This window comes from Sorex araneus, chromosome 3 (assembly GCF_027595985.1).
Source record: "Sorex araneus isolate mSorAra2 chromosome 3, mSorAra2.pri, whole genome shotgun sequence".
In the NCBI taxonomy this organism is placed as follows: domain Eukaryota; kingdom Metazoa; phylum Chordata; class Mammalia; order Eulipotyphla; family Soricidae; genus Sorex; species Sorex araneus.
The window spans coordinates 121,306,897-121,328,451 of record NC_073304.1 but is presented as its reverse complement, the minus strand read 5'-3'; the positions used below and the strand labels follow the sequence as shown (position 1 = coordinate 121,328,451).

At 44.3% G+C, this 21,555-nt stretch overlaps 2 protein-coding genes across 2 annotated transcripts in view; both read right to left on the bottom strand.

Annotated features, from left to right (window-relative positions):
- Nucleotides 1–8,316, bottom strand: part of LOC129403487 (collagen alpha-1(XIII) chain-like) — a 137,660-nt gene extending 129,344 nt beyond the window's left edge. The window contains exon 1 of the mRNA XM_055132134.1: nt 8,277–8,316. Coding sequence (XP_054988109.1) covers nt 8,277–8,316 — 40 coding nt within the window. The remainder of the gene's footprint in view (nt 1–8,276) is intronic.
- Nucleotides 7,370–21,555, bottom strand: part of LOC129403486 (maestro heat-like repeat family member 5) — a 46,358-nt gene continuing 32,172 nt past the window's right edge. Inside the window, exons 22-27 of the mRNA XM_055132133.1 lie at nt 13,360–13,518; nt 12,847–12,969; nt 11,710–11,815; nt 10,596–10,655; nt 8,391–8,685; nt 7,370–7,446 (exon numbers count right to left, since the gene is read on the bottom strand). Of these exons, the coding sequence (XP_054988108.1) occupies nt 8,420–8,685; nt 10,596–10,655; nt 11,710–11,815; nt 12,847–12,969; nt 13,360–13,518 (714 nt within the window). The 3' untranslated portion in view covers nt 7,370–7,446; nt 8,391–8,419. The remainder of the gene's footprint in view (nt 7,447–8,390; nt 8,686–10,595; nt 10,656–11,709; nt 11,816–12,846; nt 12,970–13,359; nt 13,519–21,555) is intronic.

Sequence of the window (21,555 nt, the reverse complement as noted above, 5' to 3'; positions counted from 1 at the left end):
AAGCCGAGATGGCCTTCCAGCAGGAGGCCACGCCCTCTTTTAAAGACCACGCCCCAAGAACAAGGCCTGCCTCCAGTAAGCTCTTGGGACACTGGGATGCGGAAAGCGGGGTAGGGGGAGCTCCGGGGAAAGCCACTACGGCGGACCAGCAGAACACGCCCCCATTTGTAGACCACGCCCCCAGGGAACCAGGCCACGCCCCCTTAGCCTCGCTGGACTCTGGGATGCAGAAAGCCGTGTGGGGGTGCTTCGAGGAAAGCAGGGATAGCAGTCCAGCAGGAGGCCATGCCCCCTATTGGAGAGCACAACCTCAGAGAAACAGGCCTTGTCCCAGTAGCCTCTTGGGACTCTGGGATGCAGAAAGCGGGGTGAGGGGATCCGCGGAAAGCCGGGATAGTGGATCAGCAGGAGGCGACGCCCCCTTTTGGCGACCACGCCCCTAAGAAACAGCCACGCCCCCAGTACCCTCTGGGAATCTGGGATAGGGAAAGCGGGAATGGGGGGGCTCGGGAGAAAGCCGGGATGGTGGTCCAGAAGGAGGCCACACCCCCATTTGGAGACCTTGTGCCGAGAACCAGGCCACGCCTCCAGTTGCCTCTTGGGACGCTGGGATGCCGAAAGCGGGGTGGGGGGGGGTTCGGGGAAAGCTGGGATGGCTGTCCAGCAGGAGTCACGCCCCATTTAGGGAACCAAGGCCCCAGAAAACTGGGCAGTGCCCCCAGTAGCCTCTGGGAACTATGCGATGCGGAAACCGGTGTGGAGGGGATTCAGGGGAAAGCCGGGATGGCGGTCCAGCAGAAGGCCAAGCGTTCTTTTGGAGATCATGCCCCCAGAGAACCAGGCCTCGCCCCCAGTAGCCTCTTGGGACTCTGGGATGCGGAAAGAGGAGTGGAGCTCCAAGGAGAGCCGTGATGTCGGTTCAGCAGGAGGCCACGCTTTCTTTTGGTGACCACGCCCACAGAGAAGCAAGCCACGCCCCCAGCAGCCTCTTGGATCTGGGATGCGGTAAGCGGGGTGGAGGGTCTGCGGGAAAGCCGGGATGGCAGTCCAGCAGGAGGCCACTCCCCCTTTAGGAGACTACATCCCAGAGAACCAAGCCACGTCCCCGAGAAAGTGGCAGATTTCTTTCCAGGGACTACTGCCATAAGTTGCCAGGAGTCCCCCCTCCCCCCATTGCTATCATTTATGCCTGAGTCATGCTGCAGTAACAATTCCCTTTCTGGGGGGCCACACCCGGTCGTGCTTGGGGCTGCTCCTGACTTGGTGTTTGGGGGTTGCTCCTATTGTGTTGGGGGGCTGTGCAGTGCCAGAAATTAGACTTGGGCCTCCTGCACACAGAGCATGCGTGCAGCCCATTGAGCTTTAAGAATTCCTGAATACGGAGCCAGGAGTAACCCCTGTGCATTGTCGGGTGTGACCCAAAAAGCTAAAAAAAAAAAAAATAGAATTCCTAGACAGAAAATACAAAAATTCAGAAGAATTCCTGTTGTCATCCTGTCTGCTTCAGCATATCTGTCTTCCTTTGAGAGACTTGTGTCTTGTGTTTATTAAACTGTTACCCTTTTCAGTTTCATTTTTACTGTCGATTCCTGTTTTCCTCCCATAGGGGCCACTCCTGGTGACCATGGCCAAGGGGTACAGGGTGATGGGTTGCTGTTTGGTATCCAGGCTGTGTGGAGGTGCCCAGGGCTCCACCTGGCGGTTCAGGGGAGGCCATGCAGTGCTGCGATTCCAAACCAGGAAGCCCTGTGGAGGGAGACATGGGCTCCACCTCTTAAACTATTTCCCCAGCCCCCACTCATGCAGTTAATTTTTAAAAAATTTTCTAATAAATGAAAAGTAATATTACCATATTATTTTTAAAAAATAAATCACCGTGAGGTACAGTTACAAACTAACAATTTTCGTGCTTACATTTCAGTCAGTCAATGATTGAGTACCCGTCCCTCCACCAGTGCCCATTCTCCACCACCAATGTGCCCAGTATCCCTCCCCCCACACCCCACCCTGTCTCTGTGGCAGCGTATTCCCTTTTACTCTCTCTGTTTTTTGGGTGCTGTGGTTTCATGCAGTTACTTTTTAAGGTCAGGACAATTGAGGTAAAATAAAATGTTACACTTGAAAGTTGTACCTGAACAGCGCAGAGTTTTGACCAAGACCCACAGCCGCTGTCTCCTGTGCTCTCCACCTCAGTCAGGATGTAAAACTTTCCTGCCATCTTCTAAGGCCACACCTGCCCCTCCCTGAGCTTCCCAGCATCCCCCCTGCTAACCCGGATTCGCCTCATAGGTCCTTTCTAGTGTCTATACAAGATGCAGTTGGTGGCTTTTGCATTGGCTTATTGCACTGAGGACAGTGCTCCTGAGACATGCCCCTGCTGTCCCCCTGGGGCGTGTCCTGCTCCCTGCCACTAAGTGAGAGTCCACCCTTGGCTCTGCAGCCACGAAGCTGTTGTTGACATGTTGGTTGCCAGTTGTGGCCCTTAGGAAAGAAGCTGCTGGAACACATGCTGAATATATGCATATATATACATATATATATATTTTGCATATATATGCATATATATACATATATATATATTTTCGGGGGGTAGTCACAACCAGAAATACTCAGGGTTTACTCCTGGTTCTGCACCCAGGAATTTCTCCTGGCCATGCTCAGGGGACCATATACATGCCAGGGATTGAACCCTGGTCAGGCGTGTGCAAGGCATGTGCCTTACCCACTGTACATCTCTCCAGCCCTGGAATGAACATGTTTTTGGCCTTTAGTTTTCACTTCTCTTGCCTGTCTTCGTAGCGGCAATCCTGCTAGTTCTACTGGTCATGGTTATCTGACTTTCTAGAGAAGGCAGTGTCCTGAAGTGGCCCTTCTGTGCTGTCTTTCCCTGTGTACCGAGCTGCATTTGCTCTGCGTCCTTGCCTGTAGGATAACATTGGTTTGTCCTATCCGCCTTGCCACAGGGAGCTTAGGTTTATTGGGTTACTCCCATCACAGTGCTCCTATTCCTTTGTTTCCTTGCAACTTCTTTCTTACAAACTGCTTTCTTACAGAGAGACTTCTGTTCTCTCGACCAATCCTCAGTTGCCCTTACTTCCCAGCACCCCCAAAGCAGGTTCCTGACGAGGGACTGGATGGACCCAGGGCAAGCGGTGAGCTATGTGCTACCCTGGCATCGAGATGGGCCTAGCCAAAGCGCCATAATACTTAATATAAGTTAAGAGCTTGATGATGGACAAATGCTGTCATGATCCAAAAAGCAATAACTAGATTTGAACCCTGCTAAGGTTAGGAATGATTAATCATGCCTGAGCACTCTAGTCTGAGTCTGTGGTGAGATGCTCCCAGGAGAGTCACCCTACAAGCTCAATGTATCTCTTACTGTGTCCATACAAAATAACTAGTATTAAGAAGTAGAATGAAGATATTAATCAAGATGTCAATTAAGTGATTGGGCTAAGCAGCAGAGGTATGGCCCCTCGGTGGTGTTTCTGCCCTTGAGCCTGATGGGCGGTCAGGAAGGGCTTTCTTACTTTAATTTTGCTACCTGACTGGGTGCAGCATCTACCCCCAGTGTGAGGGAGTTGGACGAGGGAGTTGAAGGATGAGAGAGAGAGCAGGGCAGCAAGATGGAGCACGGAGAGACTAGCAAAGGGGACAGAGGGAGAAGAATGTGCAGGCACGTGTAGAGAGAGAGAGCCCAGGTTGCGAGATGAAGCACTGAGAGATGAGTGGGAGAGACAGGAGGAGACAGGAATGAGGGGCAGTTTAGAGGGACTGGAACATGTACGTGGGGAGAATGGAATAAACGACAACTGACCACGAACCGGTGTTGGAACATTGAATGTCTGAAACAACTGTATTACGGAGAACTCGATAAGTCAGTGTCATAATCATAATCTTACTTTATGTAAATAAAACAAACTTATAAAGACAAAGCTTCAGGCTGCCTCCATAGGGTGCCTTGAGCATTCTAGGTGTTCCCTGGGGACTTAACAGGTTGGGCCAGTAGAATGGTGACACTTCAGGCAGGCCTTACCCCCAGAACTTGTCCAGATTCTTCAACTTCATCTTTTTCGCTTTTTTTGCTCCCATCTGATTGCTGCTTTTCTGCTTCTTGGGAGTGAGCAGAGTTGGTGTAAAGCTCTGTAGGCAGGCATTGACCCTAGCACTTCTCTGGTGGGAACCGGGCTCTGGACTTGAGCTGGGTCCTTACCATTCCTCCTGAGCCCCAGGATGACTCTACGGGGTGCTGGTCCATTTAGGGTGCTCCCCTGGGGAGTTTGCAGGGTTGGACCAGTGGCCTGGAGACCCTGCAGACAGGGACCGATCACCAGCACATCTCCTGATTCTCAATTGTTATCACTTTTTGGATCCAGTCACTCTATTGCTGCTGATTCTTCTACATCCTCTTTCTTTTTATTTATTTATTTATTTATTTATTTATTTATTTATTTACTTTTTGACAGTGTATAAAAGTTATTTTATTATTTTTTCCTTTCTAATTTGCCTTTTTGTTTGTTTTGTTTTTTTTTCTTTATTTATTTTTAATTAGTGAATCACCATGAGGGTACAAGTTGCAGATTTACTCATTTTTGTGCTCATGTTTCCCTTCATGTTTTGGAAAACAATATGGACGACTCTCAAAAAATTAGATATTGAGCTCCCATTTGACCCAGCAATACCACTGCTGGGAATATATCCCAGAGAAGCAAGAAAGTATAGTTGAAATGACATCTGCACTTCTATGTTCATCACAGCACTGTTTACAATAGCCAGAATCTGGAAAAAACCCGAGTGCCCTAGAACAGATGACTGGTTGAAGAAACTTTGGTACATCTATACAATGAAATACTATGCAGCTGTTAGAAAAAAGGAGGTCATGAATTTTGCATATAGGTGGATCGGCATGGAAAGTATCATGCTAAGTGAAATGAGTCAGAAAAAGAGAGACAGACATAGAAAGATTGCACTCATCTGTGGAATATAGAATAACAGAGTAGGAGTCTTTCTTTTTATTTATTTATTTTTTAAATTAATTTATTTTTTAATTAGTGAATCACCGTGAGGGTACAGTTACAGATTTATCCATTTTCGTGCTCGTGTTTCCCTCATACAATGTTTGAGAACCATCCCTTCGCCAGTGCCCATTCTCCACCACTAATAAACCCAGCATCCCTCCCACTCTCCAATCTCATTTCCCCCCACCCCACCCTGCCTCTGGGGCAGGGTATTCCCTTTTGTTCTCTCTCTCCAACTGGGTATTGCGGTTTGCAATAAGGATGTTGAGTGGCCATTGTGTTCAGTCTCTAGTCTACTTTCAGCACGCATCACCCTTCCCCCGTGTGGCCTCCAACCACACTTTACTTGGTGTTCCCTTCTCTATCTGAGCTGCCTTTTCCACAGAATGTGAGGCCAGCTTCCAAGCCATGGAGTCAACCTCCTGGTACTTATTTTTACTATTCTTGGGATTTTATATTCCACAGATAAGTGCAATCTTTCTATGTCTGTCTCTGTCTTTCTGACTCATTTCACTTAGCATGATACTTTCCATGTTGATCACCTTGTATGCAAAGTTCATGACTTCATTTTTTCTTTTTTTTTACTTCATTTATTCTAACAGCTGCATAGTATTCCATTGTATAGATGTACCAAAGCTTCTTTAACCAGTCATCTGTTCTAGGGCACTTGGGTTTTTTCCAGATACTGGCTATTGTAAACAGTGCTGCTATGAACACAGAAGTGCAGATGTCATTTTGACCATACTTTTTTGCTTCTCTGGGATATATTCCCAGCAGTGGTATTGCTGGATCAAATGGGAGCTCAATTTCTATTTTTTTGAGAATCGTCCATATTGTTTTCCAGAAGGGCTGAACCAGTCTGCATTCCCACCAGCAGTGTAGAAGGGTCCCTTTCTCCCCACATCCTCTCCAACAGCGGTTGTTTTTGTTCTTTTGGATGTGTGCCAGTCTCTGTGGTGTGAGGTGGTATCTCATGGTTGTTTTGATCTGCACTTCCCTGATGATTAGTGATGTAGAGCACTTTTTCATGTACCTTTTGACCATTTGTTTCTTTTCCTTGGTAAAGTTTCTGTTCATTTCTTCGCCCCATTTTCTGATGGGGTTGGATGTTTTCTTCTTGTAGAGTTCAACCAGTGCCTTATATACCTTTGATGTCAACCCCTTATCTGATGTGTATTGGGTGAATATCTTTTCCCATTCTGTAGATTGTCTTTGTATTCTGGTCACTGTATCTTTTGTAGTGCAGAAGCTTTTGAGTTTAATGTAGTCCCATTTGTTTATCTGTTTCCTCTTGGTTGGCCAGTTGCATGTCATCTTTGAAGATACCTTTAGCTTCAATATCGTGGAGGGTTTTGTTGACCTTTTCCTCAATGTACCTTATGCTTTGTGGTCTGATGTTGAGGTCTTTAATCCAGAGGCTTTCCTTGCTCCACTTCACATATCTTGCTCCCTTATCAAATATTAGATGATCATACATTTGGGGTTTTGTGTAGGGATATTCCACCCTGTTCCATTGGTCTGCGGCTCTGCCTTTGTTCCAGTACCATGCTCTTTTAATTATTACCACTTTGTAGTAAAGTTTAAGGTTGGGGAGGGTGATACCTCCCATCGTCCTTTTCCCAAGAATTGTTTTAGCTATCCATGGGCATTTGTTGTTCCATATGAATTTTAGGATTGCTTGATCCATTTCTTTGAAGAATGTCATGGGTATCTTTAAAGGAATCACATTGAATCTGTATAATGCTTTGGGGAATATTGCTATTTTGACAATGTTGATTCTCCCTATCCATGAGCAGGTATATGTTTCCATTTCCTCATGTCCTTTTTCATTTCATGGAATAGCGTTTTATAGTTTTCTTTGTAGAAGTCTTTTACTTCCTTGGTTAAGCTGATTCCGAGGTACTTGATTTTCTGGGGCACGATTTTGAATGGGATTGCTTTTTTCATGTCCCTTTCCTCTGTCTCATTGTTTGCATATGGGAAGGCCATGGATCTTTGGGTATTGATTTTATAGCCTTCAACTTTACTGTATAAGTCTATTGTTTCTAAAAGTTTCTTAGTAGAGGCTTTAGGCTTCTCTAGATATAGTATTATATCATCTGCAAATAGTGAGAGTTTGATTTCTTCCTTTCCTATCTGGATGCCCTTAATCTCTTTTTCTTGTCTAATAGCTATCACAAGTACTTCCAGTACCATGTTGAAGAGAAATGGTGAGAGTGGGCATCCTTGTCTTGTGCCCTCTACTTCCTCTTTCTTTTAAGCTTCTCTTCTTCTGTTGTTTCCTTCTTCATCTGTTCTCCTTCTGGGTCAGCACCATGCTGTTGCTTAGCAGCCCAGGTTGACATGATCCAGCTGGCAGGACACAGGCCTAATGCAGAAGCAATGACCCTCGGGAAAATTGTGAGAATCTCCTGGCAGGAAGAACCTGGAGAGGGAAAGCAAGAGGTGAGCTGTTGTTGAGCAAGGTGAACACCTGCGTGCAGAATCAAGCCCCCTTGATGCATTGTGGTGGTCACAAACGGAGCGCGAAAGTTTCTGACTCCCAGGCTGAGAACTCTGGTGCTTTGGGGAGTCAGGGTAGGTTACTCCCCACACTCAGAAGCCCCTGAACCCACGGCCAGCTCCCACAGCCAGCACCATGTGCACTGACTCAGACATAGATCCTGAAGTCTCCGGACAGTGTCCAAATATGTGGCTGTGCAACCCTCCTAACTCCTAGGTACTGAAATCCCAATAAGAGCACACCAAATTAGATGAGGACAACTAAATGCGACAAACAAAACCACAGATGACTCATCTAGTCTAATAAATTCTTAGACGAGGACTTAACAATCCTGTAATCAGATATAACAATCTTCACAAACACCGATTTGACTTATTAATTTTCATATTGCAACTTTGTATCTAACAAATTTTAGTTCTAGAATAGTATCAGTATTGGCTTTGGGCTGCATGAAAATAATTTCTTAAAATAAAATTACAGTGATACAAAGTTATAAAAGTTGTTCATGATTAGGTGTCAGTCATATCATGTTCCAACACCCATCCTTCACCAGTGAATATTTCCCACCACCAATATCTCCAATTTCCATCCCATCCCACCCCCCCCCACACCTCTATGCAGACATTTTTCTTCTCCCTGTTTTTTTGATGGAGTTGGATGATTTTTCTTTGCAAATTCTACCAGTATCTTGCATACTTTTGATATTAAGCTCTTATCAGATGGGCATTGGGTAAAATAAGAAAGATACTGACTAGTTCCCAGGTAAGCGCACTGCTTGAGGGCATTCCTCATGTTGCCAATGACCACCTCTCAATGGCAAAACCCTTGCTCGGGACCAGGAGACTAGATGGAAATTGAAATCTAACCTTTATCAACAGTATTAGCGTTCTATCTTCTAGAGTTGCGAGGAATCTTTTACGGTTCCTCGGTGCTTCTGCCACCAGGCACGAATAGGGCTCATTTTGCTTTTACTGTTCTTCCCACTTTCATTCTCATCTATAGAGCTGAAAAGGCGGCTTGTATTGGATGGCACAAGCAGGTTGTAACATCTCCCGAGACAACTTTTTCCCATCTTCGGAGCAGGAATAAGATTAAGGTTTGCCAAAGTGGCAGCAGTCAACTGCTGGATGGCTGGCACGGACTCATTTGCTGTTTCAAGAGCTGCAACCAGAAAGGAAATTAATTCAGATTTTCCCTTTCCAGGACTGTCTATCCAAGCCCCCTATTTTCACCTCCAAGTTGTGGCTAAGGGACTTCATTAAGAATCATTTTAGTTGTTCCAGAACGATAGTACAGTGGTTAGGGAATTTGCCTTACATGTGGCAGACCTGCGTTAGATCCCTAGCATCCCAGATGGTCCTTTGAGTGCTGCCAGGAGTAGTTACTGAGTATTTACTGATAATTCACGAGCCTTGCTAGGTGTGACCCCAAAAGGCACAAAACAAACAAAGAAACATTTCTAAAAAATCATTTTAGCGATTGAAAAAAAGAAAGAAGTGAGGGTGGTTTAACTGCGAAAAAAAAATGTAGACAGTTGTACTTTTGAAGGCAAGGAAGAAAAATACTTCCCCTCCCTCATCACACAAGACCTTAACAGTTTATATTTTCATAACTATCCTTACATCACTTACTCTGTAGTGTCTGAGTTTGCACGAAGGTCCTTGCCCAGGAGAGGCAGAATCTCCCTGAGCCACATGCAAAACCCTGTATGCGGTATGTTTGAACACCTAATGTCAAAAAGTTCTTTTTACGAAATACCTTTGATAACTTTTTCCATCAAATATAACTCTAGATGAAATAATTTTATGTTTTGATGTTTTGTACAGGTCACAGACAGAACTTGGGACCAGGTAGTGCTGTGAATGTGCCCCAGGGCCTCACACATATGTGCTAGGTATGTGCTCTAGCACTTGTGCTCTCTGCTGGTCCCCACAACCTGCTTTTGTTGTCATTTCCTTGAGGAACCCCCTAGAGTGTGAAAGGAGGTGCTTTTGCAATCTTTCAGTGTGGTCAACAAGAGTTACTAGTTTGGGCAACAATTCATCTGAGGTCTAGAGAATGAGAGCCAGCACCACATACAGGCACAGGAGGAGGAAGGAGAGAAATCTTTCCAGTGGGAGGTGGGGCAGATCTACTCATCTAGGAGAAAATCACCAATGCAGATGTAGCTTCCGGTGAGAAGAAACACACTGGGAGAAGGCTGGAGAGACTGTCAGTGGTTCAGTCTTTCAGGGCTTGTGACAATCACAAGAGGCTCCCTTCTGGCTCTCACAGACAGAAGCAGAGAACCACCAATGACTTTAGCACCAGTGTGCAGATGTGACCCAATCTAAATGCTTTTAGAGACCCTGATTGCTAGGTGGAGAACAGTGCATAAGAGAGATCAGTGAATTGTGACAGTAAAAAATGATTTAGTTAAGGAATGATGGGTGGGTGGGGATTCCTGGGGGAGACCAGATATTCCTTAACATGCAAAGAATACAAGTCACAGGCATCTTCACTGATAAAACCAAAAAGGGCTTCCAACCAATCAAAGGTACAGCCTACTTTGACCGCATTTGCTCAAGAAGAGAGAATACAGTGGGCTTTAAATACACAGAAAGATGTAAGAAATTAGAAGAATCATTTCCTCTCCCCAGGTTTGTCAGGTGTCAGATATGAGTGCAAGTGTCAGCAGATGAACATTTCTGGGCATAACCATCCTCTAGTTCAGGAGATTGAGGGAGTATTTCTGAAGAACTGGGCAAGCTGGAGAGGGCAAAGTGAACCCTTGGGTATTCTGAGCAGTTGAGGATTCCATCCTGCTAACACATTCTCTGAAATTCCTCACGCAGGTGGGCAAGAAGGGTCTACTGGGTAGACATCTAAGGTGTAAAAGGAAGTATAAAGACAGAAATAGGAACAATGAAACCAAACAGTTTCTTCAGTTGACCCATCTACAATTCTACAACAACAGAAAATTCTCCTTTAATATCATGGAACGTGCCTTGAAGTATTGTCCCATCTTACCTCTTTCTCTTGTCCCACAATCACTGTGTAACCCAGAGCCCAGGTAAAAGGTGGAAACTCACCAGTTTTTATAACTTCTGAATCTTCCAGGTGCATTGTAGGCAGATTCTTTAATATGATTCCTAAAAACAGGTCAGAGTTAAAGTCCTTCCATAATTCTTGGGCCTTTGGGAAACCTCATCCCTAGTCTTTGCTTGTGTATTTGGATCCAGTCTGAACAGGGAATGTAGGTAAGACATGCCTTACTGGGCCAGAGTACTCATGCAGTCATACGTGCATTAATTTGTCCCTGGAATACCCAAACAAACCGACAAGAACCACCAGGAACAACCCCTTAGAACTGGGTTGGAAGTTGTCCCTGAGCGTCTGTGGGTGTGGCAAAATCCAAAGACAAACAGAATCTTTGAAGAGTATAAAATTTATGTATTTTGGTCATGGCAAGGGAAAATGTCCCATCCCAAATGTTGTAGGTATTAAAAGTGTGCTATGAGAGAGAGACAGAGACAGAGACAGACACAGAGAGAGAGATAGTTCAGCATTCTGTCATGAATTTGTGGTACAACAATGGTAACCAATTCTGTGGCAAACACCGTGGGGTTCCAGGAATCAAGAACTTCTACTGGAAATCCTTTATTCTCCTTATAGCTGGAGGATGGAGGGACTCTCCTAAGGAGCTTTCACTGCAGGAACAGGGGCCCCTTTGGTGGTTCTCAGCTAACCAACCAGGAAAGAAATTACAGGCAGGGACTTGGGATGTCGTGCTTCTCGGGGCTTGTGATGTTGCAGGGCCAGCCCAGGCCATGTGAGTGCTCTCCAGGGCTGTCCCTGAAATTGGCTGGATAAGTGTGTCATGCCCTGATGAAACCAGCCTCCGTGCTGTGTAATATATGACCCTTTACTAGTGCTCTGTCCCTGGACCCCAACTTTCAATTGTATAGGCTTCTCACCGCCACCCGTCCAGCCAACTTTGCAGAGTTGGGGCAAAGGCACACTGCCTCCTCTTCCTCCCTGAACCTTGCCATGGGAGGACTTTAGACCTGGTCACAAGACCTCTGACCAGATTAGAGCAAGGAGAGCCTCTGACCTGCTTCATTGTTGCAGGATCCAAGCTTAGCCTTTATCACAAAGTACCCCTGATGAAGAGTATTGGGACACAGGCCAGGAGCAGAGCATTACCTATCAATTGGAGTGCACTAATCCTCAGAAAGGGCTCAGGGCTCTTAAGGATTTCAAAGGTTTCCAAGAACAGCATTCCCAACATGTCAATTTTTCTTTTGCGTACCTGTGGGGCAAAAGAGGGGTGAAGTTGAGGAGCAGATAGGCTGGTTGCAGCTAGTGGGGCATAGTGGGGTCTGTGTGCCATGGGAATGCTGGTAAAGAGCATCTTCCAGCTGGGCCCCTCCCCCAGTAGATATGCAGCAGCATTCTGGCTTCAGCCAGCTTCAACCACAGAAACAGAGACTCTGACACAATCACCCCATCATCAGAGCAAAATAGGTGATAGGTACATCAAGAGAAACTTGCTCTCGTGCAAGGTCAGGGACAAATCGTGATGTGGTGCCAGGACATCGCAGATCTGAGTGCTGTTCCTGATTCTCTAGAGTTCATGTGAAACCTGCACAACCTCTCTGAAAAGAAAGTGTAAAGTTTCCAGTGGGATGATGGATGCGAAGATCTCTGGAATCTGTATATTGACTTGTGCATTAAGATTCCTAATGTTAGAATTTCTCATGTTTTTTTTTGTTTTGCTTTTGCTTTTTGTGTCACACCCGGCAATGCACAGGGGTTACTCCTGGCTCATACACTCAGGAATTACTCCTGGCAGTGCTCAGGGGGACCATATGGGATGCTGGGAATTGAACCCGGGTCGGCCGCGTGCAAGGCAAATGCCCTACCCGCTGTGCTATCACTCCAGCCCCAAGAATTTCTTATGTTAATACCTGCCCCATCAGTTAGCATATAACTGTGGACTTTTCAATACATACTGCCAACCTTGACTTGAGCAGTCACAGACTCAACACCATGACAACTGGCCTAGAGCCCTGCTGACTTCTGCCTCCATCGATCTTGTCTACCAGATAGAAGGAGGTCCCTGTGTCATTACCTTCTACCCACCTGCTAGACTCCCACAGCTTCTTAAGATAGATAATGGGATATTAAGAGGATCAAATTGGTTCTTTGGTGCACTATGACGGGGAAGAAGCCAGGAACAAAGGGAATTTTTCTCCTATCATTGTATGTACCTGACTTGCCTGACCACTGCGTTTCTAGCATGAATTTTGTGTCTGAGTTTCCTCAGAGATTCTCACTCACCAGGTGTTTGATGGTGTCTTCAATAACTAGAATGTGGTTGCTTAGATTAGCATGTTTAAACTTAGAGGTGAGTGATTTCCATTTTATTATTTTACTCCACTTTTCAAGGGTCTCTGTACACACCTGCGGGGTGAAAAAAAGGGGAACAGCAATGCATCTCTCCTATAACTGCTGGGAAATTACATAGGCTATGTAAAAGATGTAAGGCTTGTTCTGAGAGGTTATTGTGTGGCAAGGTAGTGGTGGGTTGTATAACAGAATCCTGTGAAACCCGGGGTTTGTTCATGAAGAGGGACAGACATAGATTCAAGAATCAGAGGCTCTCAGGATAAGAACAATGGCACCTGAGAAGCACCACAGTGCTCAGAGCCAGCTGGAGGATGCCATCACTGGTGAATGCATGACAGACAATCTGGTCTGGGCTCATGAGGAAGAGGCAAGTGAACGGGGCTCATGGCAGGCAGATAGGGGAATGCGTTAGACTGAGGATGGTCGGACAGGGCCCACAGTTACCTTGACCGTATCGATGTCATCTTCTTGAAGGTTAAGCAGCAGTGGAGCAAGAAAAGTGTGAATCACTTTTTTTAAAGAGGACCCCGGTTTATATTGATTTATCTTTTGCAGTATGTCGCCTAGGATGGAGGTGGCTGAGAGTCTCACCTCTTTTGTCTCCTGCCATAAAGAGCAAAAGGTTGCTGAGGGGCTGTAATTTCCTCCTATCCCAGACAGTCCTGTCTTTTATCATCCATATCCAATGTTCACGCACCATAATGTGTTTACATCATGCAAAGTTAACATGTTTGTGTATCTGAGAATTCATTTTCAAGCCCCACAGAGTGACTAAGTCCATCGTTAAGGCGAGTATGGAGTCAAGATATGGTTTCTTTTTAGCTAAGGGCCTTCTGGAGATTGTCACATCATTTTATTCTAGGTATTTGGGATTTAGCTCAGGAACACAAAGTTTTAAGTTAATAGAATTTTTCTGTATATGATATGTGTAACATTCTTGAAATGGACATTACATTGTTTTAATTTCACAATACACTCCAGACGTAAACACTATATACTTTTCAGGATTTTATTATATCTTAACTGACCAAATATGGACCAATTATTTAGAGCCAAATGTCTAATTGCAGATGAATAGATAATTTGCTAATGAGGTGGGAAAAGGGAGGGAACTGTGGATCATTGGTAAAGGCATGCAGAAGCTGCTGGTTGTTTAGAATTGGAATATTGAAGGCCCCAAACTCTGTTCTTAAAAGCTTTGTACATCAAAGTCAAATAAAAATCAAGTGTGTGATTTCTAGAGAGAAAAAAATATAACTAAAAGTTTAACCCTAGTCCTGGCAACAGAATCAAATACAAGGAGAAAAGAATAAATAAAATTCTGCAAGTGGGTTTATTAAGAAAATAACCACAACCAAAATGACCACAAGTGGGTCAATGAATAAAAGGAGAAACAGCTCCTTTCCAGTGCCAGGGTTATTTGATACCCCAGCCTTTCTTTCTAAGTGGACAAAGACCTGGGAAATAGACAAGACATGTAGAACATAAATCTAAAGGAATTTTAAAGACTAGAAAGAGAAGAGAATAGAATAAAATAATAGAAGGATCATTTAAAAATTATAAAAGAGCATTGAGTCTTGCCCCAGGAAGTTCATAGAACGAGGTGAATTAGCAAGAGTGATCGGGATGGCCTGGTGAGACAGTGTAGGAAGTAAGGTGTTCGCCTTGCATGTGACGGACACTGGTTCCATCTCAGCACCGCACAGGGTCCCCTGAGCATCATCAGGAATGAGCCCTGAGTACAGAGCCAGGAGTTACACAAACACAACTGAGAGCCACACAAAATTTCACAAAAACAGTGAGAGTTTGAAATTTTACCTTGGGACTGCTAGGGTCCAGTTTTTTTCTATACGCAAGCTGTTATCACATAAAAGATGACCAGAATGGTTCTTGATTTGACTATAAATCTTAACAAAAACTTACTGGTAATATGGAGGAAAATATCACCTGACAACCTTTTCATTAGCACCTTTACATGTTTGATTGTAAATGCAAAAAAAAAATTTTTTTTTTTGTTTTGGGGCAACACCCAGTGGTGCTCTTGGCTGGGTTGGCCACATGCTAAGCAAGAATCCTCCCCACTAGACTGTCACTCCAGTCACCAAGAAACAGTTTAAAATGCATGACTAGGCTGCCATGAAATAGATACCACTTCCCAGGGACCAAGAATGGAGCTATTGCTGACACCTCAGCAGCCATGGATGGAGTAGTTGCCATTACTCGGGATAACCTAGGACCAGAGCTTTCCATCTCATTGCTCTGCCCAGTCTGTATACTGGCTTCAAGATGAGCAATCAAGGGAAACAGGCCCTTGGCCGAGAGTGCTCCAAAGGAAAGAGGCCTTGTGGTGACGTTCAGAAAACCAGATCCTCAAAGAGAATGGTGAGAAAAATCCTATTTTCTTTTTCTTCCATGTATTCTCCCATTCCACAATTCCAAGCGTGCCCCAGTGGGAGCCTCAAGGACCAAAAACCTCGAGGGAGAAAAAGAAAGAATCCCTGCACTTGGAAGACCCATGGCCCCAAGATGCTGGGGAGACCCCCACTGGCTTATTTCCTCTCTTTGCCATAGTTTTGGTTGTGGTCATTTCGAGGGCTTTCTAGAGCCCCAATTCTCTTCATGTGATTGACACTGGGATGCCCTAGGGCTGGGAAACCAGGGAGTCACAGAGAGGGAGGTACTTAGGAAATTGACTGTTTATAAACTCCTGAGTTTATCCCATGCATCAGTGCTATGAGACATTGAAAACTGGCTGCAGAGTGACTAAAATACAGAAAGAGCCCACAGAATGGGAAAGAATATTTACCCAATACCCATCTGATAAGGGATTAATATCCAGGATATACAAGACACTTGTAGAATTGTATAAGAAAAAGACCTCCAACCCCATCAAAAAATGGGGAGAAGAAATGAACAGAAGTTTCCTCAAAAAAAATACAAATGGCCAAAAGACACATGAAAAAATGCTCCACATCCCTAGTCATCAGGGAGATGCAAATCAAAACAACAATGAGATATCATCTCACTCCACAGAGACTGGCACACATTCAAAAGAACAAAAGCAACCAGTGCTGGCGTGGATGTGGGGAAAAAGGGACGATCCTTCACTGTTGGTGGGAATGCTGACTGGTCCAGCCTTTCTGGAAAACAATATGGACAGTCCTTCAAAAACTAGAAATTAAGCTTCCATATGACCCTGCAATACCACTTCTGGGAATATATCCCGAGGATGCAAAAGAGCACAGTAGAAATGACATCTGCACCTATATATTCATTGCAGCACTGTTTACAATAGCCAAAATATGGAAACAACCCGAGTGCCCTAAAACAGATGACTGGTTAAAGAAACTTTGGTACATCTACACAAATAGAATACTATTCAGCTGTTAGGAGAGATGAAGTCATAAAATTTACTTATAAATGGATAAACATGGAGAGTATCATGCTAAGCGAAATGAGTCAGAAAGAGAGGGACAGACATAGAGGGACTGCACTCATTTGTTGAGTGTAGGGTAGCATCACATGAGGCTGACACCCAAGGACGGTAGATATCAGGGCCAGGGGGATTACCCCATAGCTGGAAGACTGCTTCATGAGCTGATGGGAGAAGGCAGATGGAATAGAGAAGGGATCACTAGGAAAATGATGGCTGGAGGAACCAGCTGGGATGGGAGATGCATGCTGAAAGTAGATAATGGATCAAACATGATGACCTCTCAAGTGTCTGTGTTACAAGCAATAATGCCCAAAAGTAGAGAGAGAGTATGGGGAATATTGTCTGCCTTAGAGGCAGGGGGAGGGTGGGAAAAGGGGGGTATACCTGGGATATTGGTGGTGGGGAATGTGCACTGGTGGAGGATGGGTGTTTGATCATTGTGAGATTGTAACCCAAACATGAAAGCTTGTAACTATCTCATGGTGATTCAATAAAATTTAAAAAATTTTTAAAAAAAACTGGCTGCAGAATAGACAACAGCTCATGTCCTAGATTGGATATGAGCAATATCAAAAGAGCAAAGAAATAATTAAGTGTTGTTATTAAATAATAGTACACACACAGAGTCAAGGAAAACTAGTTGCCTGAAAGTACCTTGGTGACTCTCCTATTAAAGTCAAAATAACAGTTTCTTGTAGGTAAAACACATAACAAAATATCCTAATGCCAAGGATACAATATAAAGTTGCTTGATATACCCTAGAGTTCCCACTCCCCAGTTACCATCAATCCCAGCAGTCACCTCCCACACCTGCCATCTTAGCTGGCAGAGAAATGGCCCAGAGATACAACAACAAAGGAACATGATAGCACTGAATTTTCCAGGAAGACTGGTCCAGGCTGATAACTTCAGGTCTGTCTCAGAATGGGGTGGGCAGATTCCCCTTTCCGCCTGACGGCACAGCAGCCCACAGCCACCCATGGCACCCTCCCACATAAGAAAGGGCCCGCTCCACAACAGAACCTCTTCAAACTGCCAAGCCACCAAATTGGTCCAGATGGATAACTCATGGGTCATGTGGCTGTGTCATTTCTTAGTACTGTCAGCCCAATGGGATCACAGCAAACCTGCTAGGAAAGTTGCAGATAAGACCATGCAGCTCCTGAGCCTACACAATGACACAGAAGCCTTCAGGGGCACTAACCAGCAACGGAGATCTTCAGACTATGACTTTAGCAACATCATTGTGAGCTCTAACAATGGTCACAAATGGACTTTTCTTGATCTTAGTTCTGATCATTTCATTTGCTTGTGTGTTGTAACAAACAATAGGAAGTAGATTTGATTGTGCCTGCAAGGGTCTAAGGCTGAAGTGGTGGTGGGAAACTGAGGACATTGGTGGAGGGAAAGGCACACCATACAGAGTGGTGGAATTGGTGTTGGAATGTTTAATGTCTGAAACAACTGTATTATGCACCACTTGGAAAATTGCAGAATTATAAAAATAGTTTAAAACATAAAATTACTCGGCATAAAATCCAGGAATATCTCAAGTATGGAGGAAAGCGAACTGAATATCGAAGTCTGCAACACCAACCTACGTGTAGCTATGGTTTCTAAATTCTTTCAAACAGTAATTACACAAAATGCCCCAACAATTCAGCAAATCTAGAAATTGAAAACCTCAGCAGAAAAATAGAAAACATAGAGGAAAACAACGATAGAACTTTTGGTTTGGGGGTCACACCCGGCAATGCTGAGGAGTTCTTCCTGGCTCTGTGCTCAGAAATGACTCCTGGCAGTGCTTGGGGACCATGTGGGATGTCATTGATCACAACTGGGTCAGTCCCATGCAAGGCGAGCACCCTACCCACTGTGCTACCTCAGAAAAAGGAGAGGAAATTTTAGAAATGAAAAATTAAGTTCTCCCCCACCTCCCGCAGCTAGAGAGAGACAAACTCCACCTCCATCCTGGAGCCCTGAGGATCTACCAGCCCCGTCCTGATGAACAGCTCTGCCTGCCAGCCAGCAATAAACTCCTCTACCCCAGGTGCACTGACCAGACTGGGCCTCTCCATCCCACACAGCCAGAAGATAGACAAACCTCAGTGGCCTTGCCCTTCCTCATTCAAAACACCCCCACCTCGTCCTCTGTCCTGGGACCTTGTTGACCTTTGGAAGTCACCCTGTCCTGACCAAAGCCTATTGAACATGCCAATGTCCATTACCCAGTTGGCGCGTTCACATCACATGAATCTTGCACTACCTTGCACACACTTTAAGGCGGGTGAGGAAACACAGTGTGTCCTCAGTGCAGCATACTCCCACAACAGGTTCTAAAACTTTTCAAATTTAAAGAGAGGAGCTGGGACCGGAACAATAGTACATCAGGGAGGTTCTCTGCCTTGCTAGTGGCTGACCTGGGTTCAATTCCTGGCATCCTATAGATCCCCAAGCACCACCAGGAGTAATTCCTGAGTGCAAAACCAGCTGAATATCACTGGGTCTGACCAAAAAAGGAAGCAAACAAGGAAGAAAGAAAGAAAGAAAGAAAGAAACAAAGAAAGAAAGAAAGAAAGAAAGAAAGAAAGAAAGAAAGAAAGAAAGAAAGAAAGAAAGAAAGAAAGAAAGGAAAGAAAAGGGAATACAAGGCAGAAAATAATATATATTAGGGCAGAAATCAATGTCTAGAAATCAAGAAAGTAATGCCAAGAGCCAGTGAAATCAGAACCTGGTTCTTCAATAGAATAATAAAACTAAGAAGCTTCTGCATCTCAAAAGAAACAGTGAAAAAATCCAGAGAGAATCTATGGAATGTGAAAAAACACCCAATATGCATCAGGTAAGGGGTTAATATCCAGGATATATACACTATGTCTTGTATATGTATCTGTACAAGGGAAAAACCTCCAGCCCCATAAAAAATGGGGAGAAAAAATGAACAGAAGCTTTCTTAAATAAGAAATACCAATGGCCAAAAGACACATGAAAAAATGCTCTACATTGCTAATCATCAGGGGGATGCAAATCAAAACAACAATGAGATATCATCTCACACCAGAGTCTGGCACACATCAAAAAGAACAAGAGCACTGGTGCTGGTGCTGATGTAGGAGAAAGGGACTGTCTCTCATTGCTGGTAGAAATGCCAACTGGTCCAGCCTTTTGGAAAACAATATGAACATTCCTTCAAAAACTAGAAACCAAGCAATACCACTTCTGGGAACATATCCCGAGGGCGCAAAAAAACCTATGCCACAAAAACTATAGAAGACTTAATCATTAGAGGGGCTGGAGAGATAGCACAGCGGGTAGGGCATTTGCCTTGCACGCGGCCGACCTGGGTTCAAATCCCAGCATCCCATATGGTCCCCTGAGCACGGCCAGGGGTAATTCCTGAGTACAGAGCCAGGAGTAACCCCTGTGCATCGCCAGGTGTGACCCAAAAAGCAAAAAAAAAGAAGACTTAATCATTAGAAAACCTTAGAAAGTAGAAAAATATTTCCTGTGCTTGGATCGGAAGAATTAATACTGTCAAAATGACCATCCTACCTAAATTTCTATATAGATTTTATGCAATCCCAATCCATACATGTTCTGATGACAATCCTCAGGGACAGTGAATCATCAATAAGAAGGTTACTATGAAACCATAAATCACCCCAAATAACCAAATCCATACTGAAAAATAAGAAATTGGGAGGTATTTCATTACCTAATCTGAAAATGGACTAGAAAGCTATGGTGATCAAAAATCATGGCACTGGAATAAGGGTAGACTTTCTAACCATTGGGTTAGAATCAAATACCCAAAGACAAACCCCGTTATATCAATGCCTCTGGCTCCATATATTCTCATCAACAACTTAGGTCCAGAGACTATGAAATAAAGCTCCTGGAAGAGAAAGACCCAGGATGCTCTGACCTCTGATGTATCCAAAGTAGCTCACATTTGTTTGGGTTTAACATATATGTTTGTAATCTCTTATACAAGGGATTAAACAGCTCCAGGATGAAATACAACAATCTTCACACACTTTCCTCTTCTAATGGTACGAAGGTGCACGGTGGTGGGATTGGTGTTTGAATATTATCTGTAATGAACTATTGTTCATTACAATGTTCAGTAATGAACAACTTTCTAAAAATAAAATGAAATAGGGGGAAAACAAGGGGAAGAAACTTATGGGGGCAGTAAAAAGAGACAGGAGGGAGATAAGAAGGATAGGGTCAGGGCCTCAAGTACATTGGCGGCATAGAGGTGGTTGTGTGATATATGTATAGACACACAAATATATACTGAAGAGGCAACAACATGGTAAACATGAAATCCAAACTACTACAACAAACTTAAAAATATGCCTGTCAAGGAGGCAGGCTGGGAGTTTGGAAGGATCTTGGGGACATTTGTGGAGGACAGGTGATACTGGTGGTGAGATTGATGCTGGAATATTATGTTCCTGAAACTCATCCATTACTGTGTAAGACACGGTGCCTTGATATTTTTTAAAAGTAAACTAAATATTAAAAATTTGGTATACTCAATACCAAAATGAACACACCAGAGAAAAGAATAAATGAATTGTTTTTTTCTTTTTGGGTCACACCCGGAGATGCTCAGGGGTTACTCCTGGCTCTGCACTCAGGAATTACTCTTAGCAGTGCTTGGGGGACCATATGGGATACTGAGATTTGAACCTGGTTGGCTGCATGCAAGGCAAATGCCCTGCCCACTGTGCTATCACTCCAGTCCCAATTTTCTGAAGACAAGATCAGTGCAAAGTGTGATTATGAACAACAAAGAGAAAACTTCAAAGCATCTCACATTTCTGCTTGGAGGATACCAACTTCTGACTTTCTTAAGTATACTTGTTGAGTAATAGACAGAGGAATCAGACATTAACCCTCCCATCTAGGAAGGTCCAGCTCAGAGATTAGACTTATTCCAAAGTAACTCAAATCCATGGTTCAATGCCTGGTTGTAGGGGACCTGGGCAGGACTACTGAGGGCATGTAGCCCTGAAGCAAGTTCCTTGGAGCTCTAAAATCTATGCTATGGAAGGAGGGTCAGACACAGTGAACATGCATATTGCTTTGGAAAGCTCACATCTGAATCTCTGGATTCCTGCCACACAGCTCCTAGCATTGCAGAACCCTGGTGTTGTTTGGGAGGAGGCTTTAGTTGAGACTGTCTCCTGTGTCT